We start from the raw sequence: 22055 nt of genomic DNA, 5'->3' as shown, positions 1-22055 counted from the left end.
TCCCACTTTCTATGCTTCTAGGGTTGAGATGGATGCCACCCGCTCATAATCATCAGCCATCTCAGCCCCCTATCTAGCTGTTTTAACCTATTCTTCTACATGGGTTCTAACTGCCGAAGAAAGTGAATTGTTAAATTCTTCCAAGAAAATTATTAAGAGTTTTGTACGTTGTCTCTACCAAGGTCAAAATTACTTTGCTTTACCCCCCTCAAAATCAATATAGGTCCATCCAGGCTGTTCCCTTGCGTACCAATATTTTCTTCACCTCATCTGCTCTACCTATCAATCTACTCCGTAATAGTAATGTTGAGATTTAGTTTGACCATTTCATTTGTTTGGCTACTGTTATGGGCCAGGATTTAGAAATTCCAAAGTAGATTATGGAGCTCACCTGACCTATAACTTTTTATTAAATTTGGCTCAAATGAACACCAGAGCCTTCCCTTCAGGTATGATTCAACAGTCTTCCTAGAAACTTTAATCAAAATAGGCTTTCTTCTAAGAACGTAATTAACATTTATATAAGCACAGAGCAAGAATTTTTTTTATCAATTACAAACATAAAGATACCCTACAGCTACAGTAATCTATGTATAACACTTAATGAATTCCCCCTTAACTGTTCCAATTCGAAATCAAAATCCCAAAAACCAAAAACCCCTTTTCAAGGGCGTGGCCCAGTACTCTGCATTCTCACTTGAATAAGACTGGCTTTTCCTGAGATTTTGACCCCGTCTCACCAGCAGGTTTAAACCCTTCTGGAAAGCAAACTATATCTAAAGCCACTACCAAGGCAATTTTTACTGGAACAGATATTTAAAATGAAAATAGAGAGAGACAGACCCAAAATACTTTTTTCTCCTGTCTGAGCCAACAGCAGTCAAAACTGAAAGCGAAAGTAAAACAAACCTCACAGCCACAGCCCAGCTCCACCCACACAATGAAATCACTGAAGCCATGTGATGAGACAAAAACCTTAAAGGGGCACTCACATGACACGACCTTTTCATGTGAAATAAAGAATGCCTCTACCATCCTGTCTTCAAACTTTGAGAGTGCTTGTATAGATTTGAACATCTTCCCACCGGGTTATGATCTGAAAATACATCCTTCCTCACCTTCTGGTTTTCTTTTTTAATTACCAGCTTTTAAAGTTGGAATTTCTATTATTTTGGCTAGGTGTCATTTTGGGCGAGAAAACTGAAGAGGGGGTCAGCTTGATATTGTGCCGTACTTTTAGGTACGTAAAAAAAATAATCGCCACGAGATTCATGCCACACCCATGGCAAGATGGCACTGATTCACCCCCCAGTAATCAGCTGAGCGTTTCAATTAGCGGGTACTGCACTTAAACGCCTCACCTGCAATTATTCATAGTCTAGCAAAGAGTACGGCAGTGAGGAAACTGGCCCCGGGATCTCAAAGGGAGCTCTGACCAGGTTGCTAGATGTGGTGGAGGATATGCATGAAGTGCTGGACCCTCAAATGTGCTAGAGGCCACCCAGAAAGGTGATAAACCCTGCTTGAGAAACAGTGGCAGTGCTGGTCAGTGCCAGTGGTCTGAACAGAAGATTGGTTGTCCAGTGCAGAAAAAGATAAATGACCTCTGCGCACCAAGGAAGTAACTCCTCTCATCTGTCTCTGCTCACATATTCGCACACCCATCACACATCCACTAGGAGCCCAATCACTGCTGCCTCACAGGGCCCACCACTCGCCTTCCCACAAGTGTCCTAATATCCCCTCCGGCTTCTCTTCTCATCACATCCTAGCTGGCACGCATCCTCTTTACACTCTTTCCATCTGTCTCATTGCAGGACAAGCTGGCTCACAATAGAAAGGAGAGAGCACAGGCGTGTGAAATAATGCCCAAGCTGAAAATACTAACTCCATTTGAGGAGAGAGCCCTAGAGCTTGCCGCGGAGGAACAGGACCACACCTGTGCAAGTGGGCACAAAAGGAAAAATTGAGGACCCACAACATATTTATCTACCCCAGCAGCCTCATGTGAATTGTATCTCTTCTATCTTTATACCCTTGCCATGCACGAATACCATCTCTCTTCCCTCGCAGGTAAGTTAGTCGAGCAGACCAGCCCATCCTCCAGTAGGGCACTGGAGGCCACAGAGGGGCTTCCGGATGGGTTTTCGGATGTTCCCACCGAAGAGGCATCACAACTGTCACCCACACCGAGACTCACACCTCGGTGGAAGTAATTAGTAGGCAGGCTTCTGGGCCATTTACTGGTGCACACCTCCCTTCTGATGATCCACAGCAGGTGGAGGCAGGGATGTTCCAGGAATACAGCACTCAGAGGACTGCTGGAGGCTAGAACACTTCTGAGCCCATGTCAGATGATGTGCCCCAGGATGTGGTCATCTCTCATCTGCTGGAGCTACAAAGGCAGAGTTGCGGACATCAGGAAGGGACATTAGCTACACCCCTGGGATTGCAAGGCCAATTGGAGGAGTCCCATCACCTTCTGTATGAAGAGATGGTGCAGCCACTTCGTGAGGCAACCAGACCAACACATAGGGTGGCGTCCGCAGTGGAGAACTTGGTGCAGTACGTTCACTCCATGGCGGGGGATGTCCACTCCACAGTTCAGGCCATGAACGCCATGGTTCAGGGCATCAATTGCATGGTGCAGGCAGTTATGGGCATCCACAAGTGCCTGCGCCAGAGGGCAGCAGAGCTTCGGGATCTCATTCCAGCTGCCCCTCTATCCCATGGAGGGACAGAGGAGCCCTTGAGCACCTAAAGGGAGATGGATCAGCTGGGGCATAGCCCAAGGCCTTCCACCTAGGACATCCTGGGGATGTCCACCTCATCTGACTTCTCTCTTCCTGTGATCAACACAGCTCCAGCCTCACACACCAACGATGGTGGCACCATCACACTCATGCTGCCTAAAAGCAGGCCGGGGCCCTCCAGAGGATGCTCAGCAAGGTAATCTCAGGCAAAGGACATGGAAGATAGCAGGCCACCTCCACCTCAGCTGTAGACCCTTGGGGAATGGTATGGGTATGAGTGATGTTAGGCACTTTTCATCTTTTTATTGAGTACTTATGTTAGTATGTGAGCACCTACATTATATGTTAAAAATCACTTGTTGCACCCTCTTCATGCCTCCCCATTGTTATTTACTTGCTACATGCCCTGCCATCTGTTACGCAAAGGCGGGATGTTCAATAATGGTACCGCCTCCATCTCCTGGCTGCGAGGGTGTCAGATGATTGGTTGGCCCTAAATTTAGGCAAGAGCGAGGTATTTGTAGTACACCCGGGTGATCGGGAGGAGGGAATTGGGAGGCTCCCGTTTAAGAGGGCAGTGAAGAGTTTCAGATACCTGGGGGTGCAGGTGGCCAGGAGTTGGGGGACTCTCCATAAGCTTAATTTTACCAGGCTGGTGGAGCAGATGGAGGAGGAATTTAAAAGGTGGGACATGGTGCCGCTATCGTTGGCGGGTAGAGTGCAGTCCGTCAAAATGACGGTTCTCCCGAGGTTCTTGTTCCTCTTCCAGTGTTTGCCCATCTTTATCCCTAGGGCCTTTTTAGAAGGGTGACTAGCAGCATCATGAGTTTTGTTTGGGCGCATGGGACCCCGAGGGTGAAGAGGGTCTTCTTGGAGCGGGGTAGAGATGGGGGGCTGGCGTTACCCAATCTCTCGGGGTATTATTGGGCGGCCAATGTGTCGATGGTGCGCAAGAGTGGGTGATGGAGGGGGAGGGGGCAGCATGGAAACGGATGGAGAGGGCGTCCTGTGGAGATACAAGCCTGGGGGCCCTGGTAACGGCATCGTGGCCGCTCCCTCCCACGAGGTATACCACGAGTCCGGTGGTGGTGGCTACCCTCAAGATTTGGGGGCAGTGGAGACGACATAGGGGAGAAGTGGGGGGCTCGATGGAGGCTCCGTTAAGGGGGAACCATCGGTTCGTCCCGGCAAACATTGATGGGGGATTTCAGGGTTGGCACAGAGCGGACATCAGACAGCTGAGAGACCTGTTTATTGATGGGAGGTTTGCGAGCCTGGGGGTGTTGGAGGAGAAATTTGGGCTCCCCCCGGGGAACATGTTCAGGTATCTGCAGGTAAAGGCGTTTGCTAGACGGCAGGTGGAGGGATTCCCTTCGCTTCCCGCGAGGGGGGTGAGTGACAGGGTGCTTTCGGGGGTCTGGGTCGGATATGCAGGAGGTGTCAGTAGAGGAACTGAAAGCTAAGTGGGAGGGGGAACTGAGGGAACAGATCGAAGACGGGACATGGGCTGATGCCCTGGAGAGGGTTAATTCTTCCTCCTCGTGTGCGCGGCTTAGCCTCATCCAATTCAAGGTGCTGCACCGGGCCCACATGTCCGGGTCTAGGATAAGTAGGTTCTTTGGGGGTGAAGACAGGTGTGTCAGGTGTTCGGGGAGTCCAGCGAACCATGCCCATATGTTCTGGGCATGCCCGGCACTGGGGGAGTTCTGGAAGGGGGTGGCGAGGACGGTGTCGAGGGTGGTGGGATCCAGGGTCAAGCCAGGATGGGGACTCGCGATTTTTGGGGTTGGGGTGGAGCTAGGAGTGCAGGAGGAGAAGGAGGCCGGTGTGCTGGCCTTTGCGTCCCTAGTAGCCCGGCGAAGGATCTTGCTACAATGGAAGGATGCGAGGCCCCCAAGCGTGGAGACCTGGATCAACGACATGGCGGGTTTTATCAAGCTAGAGAGGGTCAAATTCGCCCTGAGAGGATCGGTACAAGGGTTCTTTAGGCGGTGGCAACCTTTCCTCGACTTTCTGGCTCAACGATAGGGTACTGGGACAGCAGCAGCAGCAACCCGGGGGGGAGGGAAAAGGGGGGAGGGAAAAGGGGGGAGGGAAAAGGGGGAGGGAAAAGGGGGGGGGAGACGTGGGCTATGTTTGTTTATTTAATTTTAATTTATTTTTAAGTTCTCTTGTTCATTGGGGTTGGGGGGGGATGTGATACATGCGTTGATACGTTCTGGGGGGGTGTTACAGTTATTATGGGGTTATTTTGTTGAATTTCATTGTTTGTTGTTATATTTTCTGTTAAAAATTCCAATAAAAATTATTTTTTAAAAAAATGATTGGTTGGCCCTCACACTGACAGGACCTAGTGATGAATGTCATCCTGCTAATGAGGACACAACCTACTGTGGCCAAGGACACCATGCAGCCCAGTAATTTGGGTGAAGTCTGATTCCATCACAAGTAACCCAGTGGCTGGACCCTTTTAAGCGCCATTCCTCTCACCACCAGTGACACAGATCCACACAGGCACTCCTAACTAAGGAGGTGCTTGAATCAGCAGAGATGGTCTGTCCACGTATCATAGCCCTGCTTACCCCTGGTCAGTGGGAATTCATGAACTGCCTTAAGCCAAGTCAGAGATTTGCATAAGCTTTTTAAGCAGCAATGCTCGGTCCTGAGTACAAGTTATCTTGCATTGTATGGGCCATGGGCAACTGCACCCTTCCCATGGCATGAACAATATCAAGGCTGTGGTTGCGTTGTCACTACAGAGTGAGGAAGAGCCACCTCCCATGATGCAACCTCAGTGAATAGCCGAGTCTTAGTCGTCAGTGAAGCGAGAAGCTATCAATCAGGGCGTCTTGAGCTATCCTCCTCATATGGGTCCTCGCCATCGCCTGACAGCCTTCCCCTACCTCCGCGGGAAGGTCCCTTTGAGCACCCTGCAAAATGTCCTGCTCAGTAGAGTAGATGTGCCGCTCTTCCAGCTCCTCGCCCCATTATAGCATCAAGATGTGGAGGACGCAGCACATCACAACAATGCGTTTAACCTTCTCAGGGCTATAATGGAGGACTCCACCTGATTGATCAAGACCCTGGCAATGCATCTTCAGGATACCGATCGTCTGCTCTACCAATGCGTAAGTTGTAGCACGAGCCTCATTATAAGGGTCTCTGCTGCAATCTGTGGCCTTTGCACAGGCGTCATCAGCCACGTCCTGAGGGGAAGTCTTTGTCCCCGAGGAGCTAACCCTGTAGTTGCTGAGCTCTGGTATTTGAGAGCGGCCAAAAATGTAGCTGTCGTGGTCATTCCCCAGGAACCTGGCACACCTTTGGTGGTTGGCATGGTAGCAGACAATCTGGGCATTCAGGGAGTGGAAGCCTTTGCAGTTTATGAAGGGACACCTTGGCACCATGGGGCACGGAGAACCACGTGCATGCAGCCTATAGCTCCCTGGACCTGTCGTTTGCCAGATGTGCGGGCAAACCCCATGGCTCTGATGTCCTGGCTTGCCTTGTTCCAGTTAAAATTAATGTAATTATGTGCCCTCACTATGAGCACATCAGTGGCCTCTCTCATGCACTTATGTGCAGAGGCCTGGGAGATGCTACAAAGATGCCACAATTCCACTGATGTAATCCTGAAAGGAGCTACTTGCACAGATATTCAGGGCCGTCGTTACCTTCAGGGTGATAGGTGGTGGGTGGCCTCTAAGGCCATGTGGCCCCAACTCATGCAAAACCTGGCTGAGGTGAGTGACAGTGTCCTTGAACATCCGGACACTCCTCCTGTACTGGTTCACATTCATCTGCAGATACGTCAGCCACTGTCGGTAAACTCTTGTCCAGTAATGTTATGTCAGAATGACCACTCTCTGTGGTGCAGCCTCTGGCAGCTGTGGAGGCTCTGCCACCCCTTCCTTCTCAGGGATCTCTTCCTGCCTCCTTGTGGCTCTAGCTTCAATGCTAATTGGACACTGAAAACACTGCAGGATCCATGTTTGTATCTGTGAAATAACTGAAAGGGGGGAGGGGGCTAAAGAAAGAACGAACGAGTGACCATTGAGCTGTCCTGTCCTGAAAATACTTTTCACTGTACCTCGGTACACGTGACAATAAAGATTTGTTGGCAATGATCTTTTCGTCCTCACTGTCAACAGGGGTGGTACCAGGGGATTGGAGAGTGGCGAATGTCGTGCCCCTGTTCAAAAAAGGGAATAGGGATAAGCCTGGGAATTACAGGCCAGTTAGTCTTACTTCGGTGGTAGGCAAAGTAATGGAAAGGGTTCCGAGGGATAGGATTTCTGAGCATCTGGAAAGACACTGCTTGATTAGGGATAATCAGCACGGATTTGTGAGGGGTAGGTCTTGCCTCACAAGTCTTATTGAATTCTTTGAGGAGGTGACCAAGCATGTGGATGAAGGTAAAGCAGTGGATGTAGTGTACATGGATTTTAGCAAGGCATTTGATAAGGTTCCCCATGGTAGGCTTATGCAGAAAGTAAGGAGGCATGGGATAATGGGACATTTGGCCAGTTGGATAACAAACTGGCTAACCGATAGAAGCCAGAGTAGTGGTGGATGGCAAATATTCAGCCTGGAGCCCAGTTATCAGTGGCGTACCTCAGGGATCAGTTCTGGGTCCTCTGCTGTTTGTGATTTTCATTAATGTCTTGGATGAGGGAGTTGAAGGGTGGGTCAGTATATTTGCAGACAATACAAAGATTAGTGGAGTTGTGGATAGTGAGGAGGGCTGTTGTTGGCTGCAAAGAGACATAGATAGGATGCAGAGCTGGGCTGAGAAGTGGCAGAAGGAGTTTAACCCTGAAAAGTGTGAGGTTGTCCATTTTGGAAGGACAAATATGAATGCGGAATACAGGGTTAACGGTAGGGTTCTTGGCAATGTGGAGGAGCAGAGAGATCTTGGGGTCTATGTTCATAGATCTTTGAAAGTTGCCACTCAAGTGGATAGAGCTGTGAAGAAGGCCTATCTATGGTATGCTAACATTCATTAGCAGAGGGATTGAATTTAAGAGCCGTGAGGTGATGATGCAGCTGTACAAAACTTTGGTACGGCCACAATTGGAGTAATGTGTGCAGTTCTGGTCGCCTCGTTTTAGGAAGGATGTGGAAGCTTTGGAAAAGGTGCAAAGGAGATTTACCAGGATGTTGCCTGGAATGGAGAGTAGGTCTTACGAGGAAAGGTCAAGGGTGCTAAGCCTTTTCTCATTAGAATGGAGAAGGATGAGGGGGCGACTTGATAGAGGTTTTTAAGATGATCAGGGGAATAGACAGAGTAGACAGTCAGAGACTTTTTCCCCGGGTGGAACAAACCATTACAAGGGGACATAAATTTAAGGTGAATGGTGGAAGATATAGGGGAGATGTCAGAGGTAGGTTCTTTACCCAGAGAGTAGTGGGGACATGGAATGCACTGCCTGTGGAAGTAGTTGAGTCTGAAACATTAGGGACCTTCAAGCGGCTATTGGATAGGTACATGGATTACGGTAGAATGAGGGGGTGCAGATCAATTTGTTCTTAATCTAGGACAAAAGTTTGGCACAACATAGTGTGCCGAAGGGCCTGTTCTGTGCTGTATTTTTCTATGTTCTACGTTCTAATAAACAAATCCAATCCAATCCAATGCCCTGGCCCATTACCCATTCAACCGTGGAAGCATCTACCGACTGTCAGTGACTGCTGTGTTCACCATCTTACTAAGCTCCACTCCCTTATGACCTCCCAAACTGGCCAAGACCCTGAATTGGTCTCTCCCACTCAGCATGGCAAATGGGCATCTACCTTGTGTACCCTCTTTAACCTTCAGAGGCCCATGGGTTAATTGCAGGGGCCTGTGCACAGACCTTCTGGAGCTAGGTGACCTGGTGATTCAGAAACCTTTGACCCTTGTCTTGGTTGCAATACCTCTGTGAGCCCTTCAGTGCATGCTGAGGGCAAGCCTTGGAATTCAAAGAGTGAGGAGCTCATCGTGAAAAGGGTTAACTCATGAGAGTGAATCAGTGGCACCAGTATACATGTCAGCTAAGTAACTGCTCATAATTGGCTTGTCTCATCTATTAAGGCTAAGGAATATTAAAAGCCAAGTGGCTTCCTTCTGTGGCCTGGGTTCCCTCCTGTGACCGAGTGGTATTGGTCACTGAACTGGGAAACCACAAATCTGGAGCAAATCTCTGGACTTTCATGTTCGAACCTTGACCTTGGTGGATGGTTAAATTTGAAATATAAAATAAACTTCCTATGGCCTAGTGGTATAGGCCATTGAACTGGTAAACCACAAAGCTGAGTTCACCACAGTAGATGGTAAATCATCTTGTGGAAGGCATGGGTGAGCTGAAACATTTAGGGTTCCTCCTGTAGCCTAGTGGTAGTGGTCACTGAACTGGTAAACGACAATCCTAGAGCAATGCTCTGGGGTCCTGGGCATGAATCCCACCACAACAGATGGTAGACAGGCACGGGTGAGCAGAAACATTTAGGGTTCCTTCTGTGGCCTAGTGGTATAGGTCACTTAACTGTAAACCATAAACTTAGAGTAATACTCGAGGGTTCGAGGTTCGAATTTCATCATGGTAGATGGTTAAATTTGAATTTGGATTCTAAAATAAACACCTTGTGGCAGATACTTTAATTAGTTGTTATGCCACAAAATAAACCTCCTGTGACAGGCACAGGTGAACTCATTGCTGTCATGCCTCCAACAGGATCAGATAACATCACTGGCAGAGCCCCCCACCCCCGCAACATTGAATCTCCCACCAGGGTCCCTCGAGATTGCACAGGCCCTCCAGCTGTGGATTCCACTGTGGGGTTGGCCTCTCAGTTCTCCACTCAAATCCCACCACCTGACCGGCAACCCTATTATCTGCCCCCCCCCTCTCAGGTTCCCCGGTGCCCTCTCCAATTAACTCCCTGGTGGGTAGCAGCAACCTGCATGCTCACCTCTGGACTCCTCCTCGGAAGTGAGGTTGCCAGGTTCACCTTTTTGTAAAGCAGCAGTAAATAATGCTGGCATGACATCATGCAGGCAAGGCTGAAATATGCAATCAGGGAGGAGGTTATGGCAGGACAGCCCGCAAATTAGTTGTTAATGTATTGAAATGAAGTTCCTGACCTTCCTGGGCAGGAACCTCATTAAATCATAGGCGAGGGGTGGGGAAAATGCAAAATCGCAATCTTGTTGGTGAGAATCTTATTTTTTGAGTCTCGCAATATTTTGTGCCCATGTTGCTGGAAGTGCTCACAGATGCAAAATCCCACCCGTCTCTCCTCTTCTCTTCCTTCCTTTGTTAACTTCTCCTTATCCAATTCCCTTTCCTTTAGTTTCTCTCTCTCCAGCCTTAATTCTTGTTCCATGTGGAATGTTCATTCTCCTCCAATTCCATTCTTTTCCTTTCTTTCTTTCTTTTTCTCTTTCCTCCATTTCAAGTTTTTCCATTTTCAATTGAATCCTAGCTAATTCAAGAGACACCCCATTTGAAGAACTTGGTCTCTGAGGTATCCCTTGCAATTTCAAATGCTGCGCTATTATTTTAACTACGCCTGCTTTTCCCCCCACTTTGGATCATTTTAACTGCAACCTATTGGCCAATTCAATTATCTGACTATTAGCAACTTCCAACACCATTTTGGATTCCAACCCGTGCAATGTACCTCACAACAACTCCAATTCCTATGTCCAGTACCTCAATACCCCCGCATACCCGTTTTCTTTTTAAGGATTTACAGATCTCACCTATAACGATAAATCCTAGCTCACATTTTACCGTTCGATGTATGAGTAACCTGCTGTCCACATTTCAAAGTATCCAAGCGAATTACTATTAATCAGCATCCTGCTCTTCCACATTTTGAAATATCCCTGAGAGCTCCCACCTTTGTTACGATCCCAGCTAATGTTACTACTGGACAGTCAGGTCGAACTCAGTCTTGATAGATTGTAACTTTTAGTTTTTTGTTTAGAGCCGTGGATGAACAGTCACAAAATAATAACAAGTTTATTAAACAAGAAAAGATTAACTATAAGACACTACTCCTTCACCCCAACTATACCTTAATAGATATTAACAGATTTGTAAGGATAACACAAGTTACAGAATTTATCTTATATTCTAATACTCTCAGTAAGTACATAGTGTATGTAAACCAATAGGTCAAATGTGGTCAAACACACTACACTTTAAACCAAGTGATAGATGCCACCCAAAACAACTTCTGTGGATTTCTCATCAAATCCCTCCAGATGCTTGTCACACTGCAAGCCAACTGATCTCACTGGAACTCTGGCTGCCACGCAAGGGTTTCCAATCTCCACTCTCGAAGAGCATACTTTGAAACCTTCTCTCACACAGGCTCCCAGAAGCCTTCCCCAAGGATCTAGGATTTCAACCTCTCCTTTCGCTATTCCTTTGCCGTAGATTGCCACGTGCATTCAAGTTTCCATACAATCTCTCAGGCACCCAGCAATGCCAACAGAATACCACTGTTTCACAGGCTGTATTAAGGTGTCACCAACTTTAGGATTCCTCCAGGTGTTTAGCGACTTGCTAGCCAACGTCTCCATGCCTGCACCTTGCAGCTCTGTTTTTAACTGGGAACTCTCTCTGCCCCTTTCTATAACTTCACTGAGCAGCACCTTTTTTAAGATTCCAGTTCTTTGTCCCTTTTACTTCTGTCTTCCTGAGACTCCTCTTTTCATTCCCTGCTTTCCTACAGTTATTTGGCTTCTGGGACTTGTTTTCTGCTCCTTACTTTCATGTCCTGCCAATCCTGGCAGCTTCTGCGCAAAACCTCTCGTTTCTGAGTGACCTAGTTTCAAGCTGAAAAACAATTGCTTCTTCCTCTTCAGCATGAGCTTCTGGGTGCTAAACAATAGCTTTGTTTAAAAAAAATTGAAATTACTTTTATATCATATACTCTTAATTACAATGCAGGCAAAGTTTAATGTGAAATGAAAACGTATCGACATATACCGTAATGTATCATGAAGCTAACTGAAGTTTTAATCCTTTCTTAGCACACAAATACAGAAACACATATTAAGCTTATATAAATTGTTTAAGCTATCTCCTAACTGCATGGAATTACTTTGTTTCCATTTGGCAACCAATCTATATTTTCAAAATGGATGGCCAATACTAAGACTTTGGTTTGCATGGAATCCCAGAACAAATCTGCAAAGTAGGGAGCACAATGCATCACCAGGTTGCAACCTGGTTTCTGTTTTTTAAATGTAATTTGCCTTATGATAAATAGATATACATGAAATATACATTATCCAAGACCTTAAATATAGCTTAAGCACCAGAAAGAAATGTCTACTCATGTTACATAATGCGGGGGACTCAAAACCCATATTTGCCTTTTACGTTTAAGGTGAAGTTGTCATGTGGCGGCTGTATCTGGAGTTGTGTTTATTACATTACTTGGTTTAAGTAATATATGTCATTACAAACTGTAGACGATGTTGAAGAACACTCGAGTCTTCGAAGTAAACTGAAAGAATTTATTAAGTAATGCAAAAACGTATAAATTGGTTCGACACTCTACTGATCTAACTCTAGCAACAAAGTAAGAATAACTAACTGTACAAACTGTATCTAAGCTACACGTGGTGGCTGGGCTGAGATCTCTCTGCTACACTGATGTTCTTCTTGTAACTCCTGCTGGAAAAGAGAGCAAGAGCTTCTGGGAGCTCCGGTTATATAGTGGGTCATGTAATGCCCTCTAGTGGTTATGACACAGCTGGGCATTGTGGTTAACCCCTCAGTGACAGGTCTGTCTACATATCATTACACTGTTCAGGTACAGTCACATATAACAGGAAAGATACAAGAGCAATATTGTAGAAACCAACTATTTTCTAATACACCTGATAGGTAAAAGATGACTATTTAGCGTAAAATATTAAGCCCCAGTTTTAAATACCCCTTTTAAATTCACTCATAACCTCAGGTCATCTCAAAACATATAGCTTCAATAGAGACACAAAACAGCATAATTCACTTTTACTGTGCTTCATTGTTCCAGCAAATACATTTGCAAGAAAGTGTGACGTTAAAACACAAGCCGTACCAGATACCAATTCAAGGACAGGGCAGGCACCATAGCAACATTAAGACGCTATTGTCAACAATGTGGCTAACAGCTAAGTCAGCAGAAGTCCAGTTTAAACTGGTCGTGATAACAGCAAAGAATTGCATTCCATAACAATATTCAGACATGAAACATTTAAAGCTAATGTTGCACATTAAAGATTGACAACTAACCATCAAATCAAACTCATTTGAAAAAATGAAATGAAAATCGCTTATTGTCACGAGTAGGCTTCAATGAAGTTACTGTGAAAAGCCCCTAGTCGCCACATTCCACGCCTGTCGGAGGCTGGTACGGGAATCGAACCGTGCTGCTGGCCTGCTTGGTCTGCTTTCAAAGCCAGCGATTTAGCCGAGTGAGCTAAACCAGCCCCAATCATTTGATTCTCACCCAAACCAATTAGGATGACTTAGAGGTGTAGATGGATAAAGACTGATATAATTTCGTATAACTGTGAAGATCCATATGGCCATCTTTATCCTGATCATTCTGTACTTTGATCTAAACTATTCGCTATCTCTATTTTTCACTTTCCACTCTAACTCTTTTTTTAAAAATTATTTTTATTCAAATTTTTGTCAAAAACAATTTTTGCATAGCCGTGCACAACAATTAACAGAACAAAATAAATGTTAATCGTACATACAAAGAAAAGAACAATACAACTTAACGATTCCCCCCCCCCCCCACCAGGGTGCTGCTGCTACTGACCTTTACTGCTCTCCGAGAAAGTTGAGGAACGGCTGCCGCTTCTGAGAGAACCCCGCCATGGACCCTCTCAAGGCAAACTTTATTTTCTTGAGACTGAGAAACCCAGCCATGTCACTAACTCAAGTCTCTTCACTCGGGTCTTCGAGTCCCTCCACATGAAAAGGATCCATCTCCGGGCTACCAGGGAGGCAAAGGCCAATACGTCGGCCTCTTTCGCTTCCTAAACTCCCGGATCGTATGACACGCCAAAGATCACTATCTCTGGACACGGCACCACCCGCGTGCTCAAGATCTTGGATATTGCCGTAGAAAATCCCTGCCAGAATCCCTTAAGAGGCGGGCATGCCCAGAACATATGGACATGATCTGTAGGGCTTCCCGCACATTTATCTTCAACCCCAAAGAGCTTGCTCATTCTGGTTGAGGATACATCTGCATGACCTCCCCCATCACCTCCAGTGGGTCCAAAATGTACAGGAGCAGATCATCTACATAAAGCGAGACCCGATGCTCCTCCTCCCCCCCTCCCCCTCCCCCCGAACCAACCCCCACCAGTTCTTTGAGGTCCGCAGTGCTATAGCCAGCAGCTCTATAGCAAGGGCGGATAATAACGGGGAGAGGGGGCACCCCTGCCTCGTCCCCCGGTGGAGCCTAAAGTATTCCGACCTCACCCTGCTCGTGCACACACTAGCCACGGGGGCCTGGTAGAGTAGCTGGACCCAACCTATGAACCCCTCACCAAATCCAAACCTTCTTAGCGCTTCCCACAGGTACTCCCATTCTACCCAGTCAAAGGCTTTCTCCGTGTCCATTGCCGCCACCACTTCTGCCTTCCCTCCCTCGGAGAGCATCATGATGATGTTTAGGAGCCTCCGTACATTGGAGTTCAATTGCCTGCCCTTGACGAAGCCTGTCTGATCCTCCCCTATCACTCCAGGGACCAGGCCAGCAGTTTGGCGTCTACGTTCAGGAGCAATATCGGTCTATAAGATCCACACTCTAGCGGATCTTTCTCTTGTTTGAGGATGAGTGAAATCGAAGCCTCTGACATTGTTGGGGGGGGGAAGAGTCCCTCTCTCTTTGGCCTCATTAAAGGTCCTTAGTACGAGTGGGCACAAGAGTTCCAAAAATCCCCCCCCCCCCCCGACGGGGGCTCTGACTCATACAATTTACTGTTAAACGCCCTAAAGACTTTGTTCACCCCCTCTGGATCTATGACCGCGTTGCCCTCCTTATCCCGTACTTCCCCAGTTTCCCTGGCCACCTCCCTTTTGCGAAGTTGGTCCGCCAGCATTCTACTCGCTTTCTCCCCGTATTCGTAGACAGCCCCTTTGGCTTTCCTCAGCTGTGCTACCACCTTCCCAGGGTCAGCAGGTTGAATTCCGCCTGCAGTCTCGGGCGCTCTTTCAGTAGCCCCATCTCGGGGGTCTCCGCGTAGCTTCGGTCTACTCTGAGTATCTCACCGACTAGCTTTTCTCCCTCCGCTCTTTCTTTCTTCTCTCTATGGGACCTTATAGACATCAACTCCCCTCTGATAACTGCCTTCAGGGTCTCCCACACCATGGACGGCGCTACCTCCCCCGTATCATTAGTTTCCAGGTAATTCTTGATGTCCCTCCTTATCTGCCCACAAACCTCATCGTCTGCCAGACCCGCATCTAGCCTCCATAGTGGGGGCTGACCTCTCTCCTCCCCAAGACGCAAATCCACTCAGTGTGGAGCATGATTGGAGATTGCAATGGCCGAGTATTCTGTTCCCTCCACCCTAGGGATCAACGCCCTGCTCATCACAAAGAAGTCTATACGGAGTAGACTTTGTGGACATGGGAAAAGAAAGAGAACTCTTTCGCCCTCGGTCGGGCAAATATCCATGGGTCTACGCCCCCCCCACCTGTTCCATGAATCCCCTCAGTTCTTTAGCCACCGTTGGTCACTTCCCCGACCTGGGGTTTGACCGGTCCAGTACAACGTCTACAACTGTGTTAAAGTCACCCCCCATAATCAGATTGTGTGAGTCTAAGTCTGGAATTTTACCCAGCGTGTGTCTCATAAATTCTACGTCGTCCCAGTTCGGGGTGTAAACGTTCACTCGCACCGCCTGAGTTCTCTGCAGTTTCCTGCTGACCATTATGTATCTGCCTCCCTTGTCAGCTACAATATTCCCTGCCTCAAAAGCCACCCGTTTGCTGACCAGGGTTGCTACCCCTCTGGTCTTTGAATCCAGCCCTGAATGGAACATCTGGCCCACCCATCCTTTTCTCAATCTTGTCTGGTCCGCAAGTTTTAGGTGCGTCTCCTGTAGCATGGCTACGTTTGCCTTTATGAAAATCGCTTATTGTCACAAGTAGGCTTCAATGAAGTTACTGTGAAAAGCCCCTAGTCGCCACATTCCGGCGCCTGTTCAGGGAGGCTGGTACGGGAATTGAACAGTGCTGCTGGCCAGCCTCGGTCTGCTTTAAAAGCCAGCGATTTAGCCCAGTGTGCTAAACCAGCCCCTTTAGGTGTGAGAACACGCGAGCCCTCTTGACCGGCCTATTCAGGCCCCGCACATTCCACGTGATCAGCCTGGATGGGGGGTTGTTGAAACCCCCCCCCCCCCGGCTGATCCGCTCCTTTGTACCCCATCGCAGGACTAATTCCTTATCTGAAAAGCGGTGGAACTTTACCACCATGGCCCTTGGCGGTTCATTCGTTTTGGGCTTCCTTGCAAGGACTCTGTGCGCCCCATCCAGTTCCAGAGGCCGAGGAAATGCTTCTGGCCCCATCAGGGACCCCAATAACGTGGTCACGAATGCGCTCACGTCCGACCCCTCCGCACCTTCAGGTAGGTTCAGAATGCGCAGGTTTTGCCTCCTGGACCTGTTTTCAAGGTCTTCCAGCCTCTCCTGCCCCCTCTTGTGTAGGGCGTCGTGTGCCTCCACCCTGACGGCCAGGCCCAGTATCTCGACTTCGTTATCCAAGACCTTTTTCTCAAACTCCTTGATCAGATTCTCCTGCATTTTCTGGGTCTCAACCATTTTCTCCATTGAGGCCTTCATTGGGGCCTTCATTGGGGCCAGCATCTCCATTTTCAGGTCAGCAAAGCAGATTCTAAGGAACTCCAGCTGTTCCCGCAACCACTGGGCCCAGCTGCCTGATCCAAGCCGGCCGCCATTTTCTGATCCCGCGCTCGTTCCTGCTGCTTTTCACTGGTTGTTTGTTTGGCCGTCCTGCTCCTGGTCCCCTCCATAAACTGCTGTCGGGAGCCTTCTAGCGCCGTTTGCCCGCCGATATGCCTTGAGTAGGGGCCGTCAAAACTCCTTGAAAGGGCTCGTTAGTCTGTTAGCGGCGGGAGCTGCCGAAAACGCGACCTACTCGTGCATGGCCGCCACTGGAAGTCTTTCCACTCTAACTCTTGAAGTAAATGCAAGCTGTTGTGTCGTAAGCAAGAAACCATTTCTGTATTACTTTAAAAGTTAAATTGTGTACAAGTTGCTTCTCTTTCAAGTCCTTTTTGCTAGCCGGACTTATTATAGAATAAGGTTTAAGTGACTCTCAATTGTAATCAAGAGGCAATAAACGATTCTTGTTTGCATCCGAGGAGTTTTAACTCAAATTTCTACTGAGTTTTAGTGTTGCAAGTTCCTCACTAATTTCCCATGGTAGATCTCTTACAAATATGCTGATTGCTCAAGTTGTGAGGGAAGTAATATATCACTATTCACTGGAAAATGGATTGAAGACAGTACTTGCTCGATGTTGTAAGCACTTTGGAGAATTTGGCATGAGGAAAGTTTCACTGTTAAACATGGGACTCGAGGCGACAACCATCGATTTGCCCCCGGCAGTATGGATGGGGGGTTCCGAGTATGGCGGCGAGCAGGGGCGGGAAGGGTGGGTGATATGTTCCTGGAAGGGAGCTTCGCGAGTTTGAGGAGCTTGGAGGAGAAATTTGGGGTGGTAAGGGGAAATGATTTTAGATACCTACAGTTGCGGGACTTTGTTCGTAGACAGGTCCCATCTTTCCCGCGCCTCCAGCCAATGGGGATCCTAGACAGAATAGTCTCTGGGAGGGATGAAGGGGAGGGTAGAGTCTCGGGTATTTATAAGGTGCTCATGAGGGAGGAAGGGTCCCAGACAGAGGAACTGAAACTTAAATGGGAGGAGGAGCTAGGCGGGGAAATGGAGGATGGGCTGTGGGCAGAGGCCCTGAGTAGGGTAAACTCGACCGCGACATGTGCTAGGCTCGGGCTGATCCAATTTAAGGTCATTCACCGGGCCCATATGACGGTGGCTCGGATGAGCAAATTTTTCGGGATAGAGGACAAATGCGCTAGGTGCGCGGGAGGACCAGCGAACCATGTTCACATGTTTTGGGCATGCCCTGAGCTGAGGGGGTACTGGGAGGGATTTGCGGGGGTCATGTCCCAGGTGCTAAAAACAAGGGTGGTGATGAGCCCAGGGGTGGCAATTTTTGGGGTTTCGGAAGACCCGGGCGTCCAGGGGGAGAAAGAGGCCGATGTGCTGGCCTTTGCTTCCCTGATAGCCCGGCGACAAATATTATTGGTGTGGAGGGACTCAAAGCCCCCGAAGACGGAGTGGTGGCTTGCGGACATGTCGAGTTTCCTGGGGATGGAAAAAATCAAGTTCGCCTTGAGGGGTTCTGTGCAGGGGTTCACCCGGAGGTGGCAACCATTTATTGACTTCTTTGCGGGAGAGTGAGCGTCAGCAGGGGGGGGTTAGAGTAGAGTAGGAGGGAAAATATGGCGGGTAGTACCGGTGGGAGGGGAGCGGGCTTGTGCAATATGTTACGGTGGAAGTATTGAAAGTACGTGGATGTTTGCACATTTTTGCCTTTTTTGCTTCCTTTCTGATGATGTCTGTAACTGTTTATAAAGCCAAAAACTACCTCAATAAAATTGTTTATTAAAAAAAAACATGGGACTCGAGGGCTAGGGGACACAGCATAAAGTTAAAGACATGTGAGGGGGGGGTGAGAACACAAAAGAAACTAAGAAATGCAAGCAAATTTTCTGAAGGAAGAATTGTAGAACAAAATAGATGAAGGGGTGATAGCAAGAAAACAACGGAAGAACTTTAAAGGACCAGTTGGATATCTGTTAGAAATAGGTTGAGAATTGGGCTAAGAATTACACCAATAAAACATAAGAAACATAAGAATCTAGAGAACTAGGCTATAGGGACATTTTTTTGTACTAAAATTACACATTTTCCCCATATATTTGCATTAGCTGCTGTATAAAAGTTTATCTTCCCACCTTACCCATTTGTAATATTTTATCAACGCTTAACATCGTGCAAATTATCAGGCAATACAAAATGTAAAATGTTGCATTGTACAGCAGAACATGACACAAAAATCACACAAGATACAGGTGACTGGATTTAATAAAATACAAATTCAATGAAGGAATAATCAATATTAATGAAAACTGTGCTTCTGGACATAATTAGGTACATGGATCACTTACCCCTTGAGAATGCAGGTATTCCACTGTTTTGGTAATTGCGTGAAGGAGAGCACTCGCTTCCCTCTCGGAGAAACCCTTCTGCTGCAGTATTTTATCCAGTAGTTCACCACCTCTCATTAGCTCTGTCACCAGGTAGATATACTTACTATCATTGTAAACCTAGATGCATATCGCCAGAACAAAACAAAAGACTAGTCAAAAAATTATTGCCCTGTAACTTATTCAGTTCTTGAGCTGCTAATTTATTTTTGGTTTGATTAGTTTCACTTTTTCAGGTTCACATCATTCATAGCAAGAAGGCAGACTGAAATTAGTTTGCTCGAAGATCTGTAATTAGATACTCTTGCATGTTCCTGGCCATTGACATAGGACTATGGACCAGGCTGTTGCCATGCTCATGGCTGGGAAACTGCTTTGGTTGCAAATGATGGGTACAGATATGGAATTATTGTCTGCAATTATGGAGCACACTGTAATGAACTATTTTAAAAGCATGTGACAGTTCATTTATATTTGATGAAAAGAAAGCTCTTCAGAATCAAACAAATACTTTTGCTATGAAACACTGCCCTTTAAAACTCAAATATTTATTAATTATGTGGTAATCTATTCAAATCAGGATAACAATTAACAAATTAACAAGATTTTGTCCTTAAAATGGTGTCAATAACCACTTAAATTTGTTCTCATTGATGGGAATGTGCAGTGGTTATATCACTAGACTTATAAATCTTTTTTTTAATAAATTTAGATTACCCAATTATTTTTTCCAATTAAGGGGCAATTTAGTGTGGCCAATCCACCTACTCTGCACATTTTTGGGTTGTGGGGGCGAAACCCACGCAGACACGGGGAGAATGTGCAAACTCCACACGGACAGTGACCCAGAGCCGGGATCGAACCTGGGACCTCAGCGCTGTGAGGCAGTTGTGCTAACCACTAGGCCACCGTGCTGCCCTAGACTTATAAATTTAAATATTTTTATAAAGCTGGAAATATAAGGCTGGTATCAGAAGCATGATCTCAAAACTGTCAGATTGTTGTAAAATCTCATCTGGTTCAGTTCATTAATGTCTTTTAGTGGAATAAATCCATCAGTCTAGTTTATATCGGATTCCACTTCCAAACCAACCCTTGGGTCACTGTCTGTGCGGAGTCTGCACGTTCTCCCCGTGTCTGCATGGGTTTCCTCCAGGTGCTCCGGTTTCCTCCCACAGTCCAAAGATATGCGGGTTAGGTGGATTGGCCATGCTAAATTGCCCTTAGCGTCCAAAAAGGTTAAGTGGGGGTTACGGAGATAGGGTAGAGATGTGGGCTTGAGTACCGTGCTCTTTGTAAGGGCCGGTGCAGACTTGATGGGCTGAATGGCCTCCTTCACCACTGTAAATTCTATGATTCTATGAAGAATTGCTGAGGATCTTAAAATAAACCATTTAATTGTTGTGCTTTGTCATCCTTCCTACACAGCGTAGCAACTTTACGTGGTATCAGGAGCTGGCCGAGATGGCTCAAGGACTTTGATGAGAACATTAGTAACAATTGGAAAAAGTTTGAAAAGGAATAGCGTTTATACTGCCATGCTGGTCTCGCCGATAAATCAAAGAAAGTATAAGCAGACTTGTTGTTGAATCTAACGCGCCCGGAGGCGGTTGAAATATTTGAATCCTTCATCTTCCAAATAGAGGAAGGCTAAGAGGACCCTGAGGTACCATTAAAAAAAATTGAGCAGATATGCGTGGCTATAAAAAAATCATCATGGACAGAAATGATTTTAACACCAGTAACCAGAAACCTGATGAAATGGTATAATTATATGCCCCAACATTGAAATTTCAGTCAGAAAAGAATGTATTTGGTACCCACTGATGAACCCGTAAGAGACTACATAGTGTGTGGAACAGCAATGCTGTGCGGAAGCAGTTGCTCTGTGGCAAAAAAACATGTTAGAATCTGCCATTAGTCTTTGAGACGTGATGGTTCAGTTGGGTCGCTTGAGAGTTACATGTTAGCTAGGAAGGCTCTAAAGAGAGAGCTAAGAAGAGCCAAGCGAAGACATGAGAAGTTTTTGGCAGGTAGGATCAAGGATAACCCTAAAGCTTTATATAGGTATGTCAGGAATAAAAGAATGACTAAGGTAAGAGTAGGGCCAGTCAAGGACAATAGTGGGAAGTTGTGCGTGGAATCCGAGGAGATAGGAGAGGTGCCAAATAAGTATTTTTTGTCTGTATTCACACAGGAAAAAGACAAAGTTGTCGAGGAGATTACTGAGATACAGGCTATTAGACTAGAAGGGCTTGAGGTTCATAAGGAGGAGGTGTTAGCCATTCTGGAAAGTGTGAAAATAGATAAGTCCCCTGGGCCGGATGGGATTTATCCTAGGATTCTCTGGGAAGCTAGGGAGGAGATTGCTGAGCATTTGGCTTTGATCTTTAAGTCATCTTTGTCTATAGGAATAGTGCATGTTGTCCCCTTGTTCAAGAAGGGGAGTAGAGATAACCCCGGTAACTATAGACCAGTGAGCCGTACTTCTGTTGTGGGAAAAGTCTTAGAAAGGTTTATAAGAGGTAGGATATATAATTATCTGGAAAGGAATAATTTGATTAGAGATAGTCAACGTGGTTTTGTGAAGGGTAAGTCGTGCCTCACAAACCTCATTGAGTTCTTCGAGAAGGTGACCAAACAGGTGGATGAGGGTAAAGCAGTTGATGTGGTGTATATGGATTTCAGTAAAGCGTTTGATAAGGTTCCCCACGGTAGGCTATTGCAGAAAATACAGAGGCATGGGATTCGGGGTGATTTAGCAGTTTGGATCAGAAATTGGCTAGCTGATAGAAGACAAAGGGTGGTGGTTGATGGGAAATGTTCTGACTGGTGTCCAGTTACTAGTAGTGTACCACAAGGATCTGTTTTGGGGCCGCTACTGTTTGTCATTTTTATAAATGACCTGGAGGAGGGCGTGGAAGGATGGGTGAGTAAATTTGCAGATGACACTAAAGTCAGTGGAATTGTGGACAGTGCA

General features: G+C 46.7%; 1 protein-coding gene across 3 annotated transcripts in view; it reads right to left on the bottom strand.

Moving 5' to 3' along the window:
* Positions 1–22055, bottom strand: part of LOC119966427 (ribosomal protein S6 kinase 2 alpha-like) — a 491201-nt gene that overhangs the window by 64153 nt on the left and 404993 nt on the right. For all 3 annotated transcript variants that reach the window (XM_038798070.1, XM_038798079.1, XM_038798087.1), the window contains one exon: positions 19037–19195. In XM_038798070.1, coding sequence (XP_038653998.1) covers positions 19037–19195 — 159 coding nt within the window. The remainder of the gene's footprint in view (positions 1–19036; positions 19196–22055) is intronic.

The sequence above is a fragment of the Scyliorhinus canicula genome, chromosome 1 (assembly GCF_902713615.1).
Source record: "Scyliorhinus canicula chromosome 1, sScyCan1.1, whole genome shotgun sequence".
NCBI lineage: Eukaryota > Metazoa > Chordata > Chondrichthyes > Carcharhiniformes > Scyliorhinidae > Scyliorhinus > Scyliorhinus canicula.
Note: the sequence above shows the minus strand (reverse complement) of the source record. Positions and strands in the feature narration are given on the sequence as shown.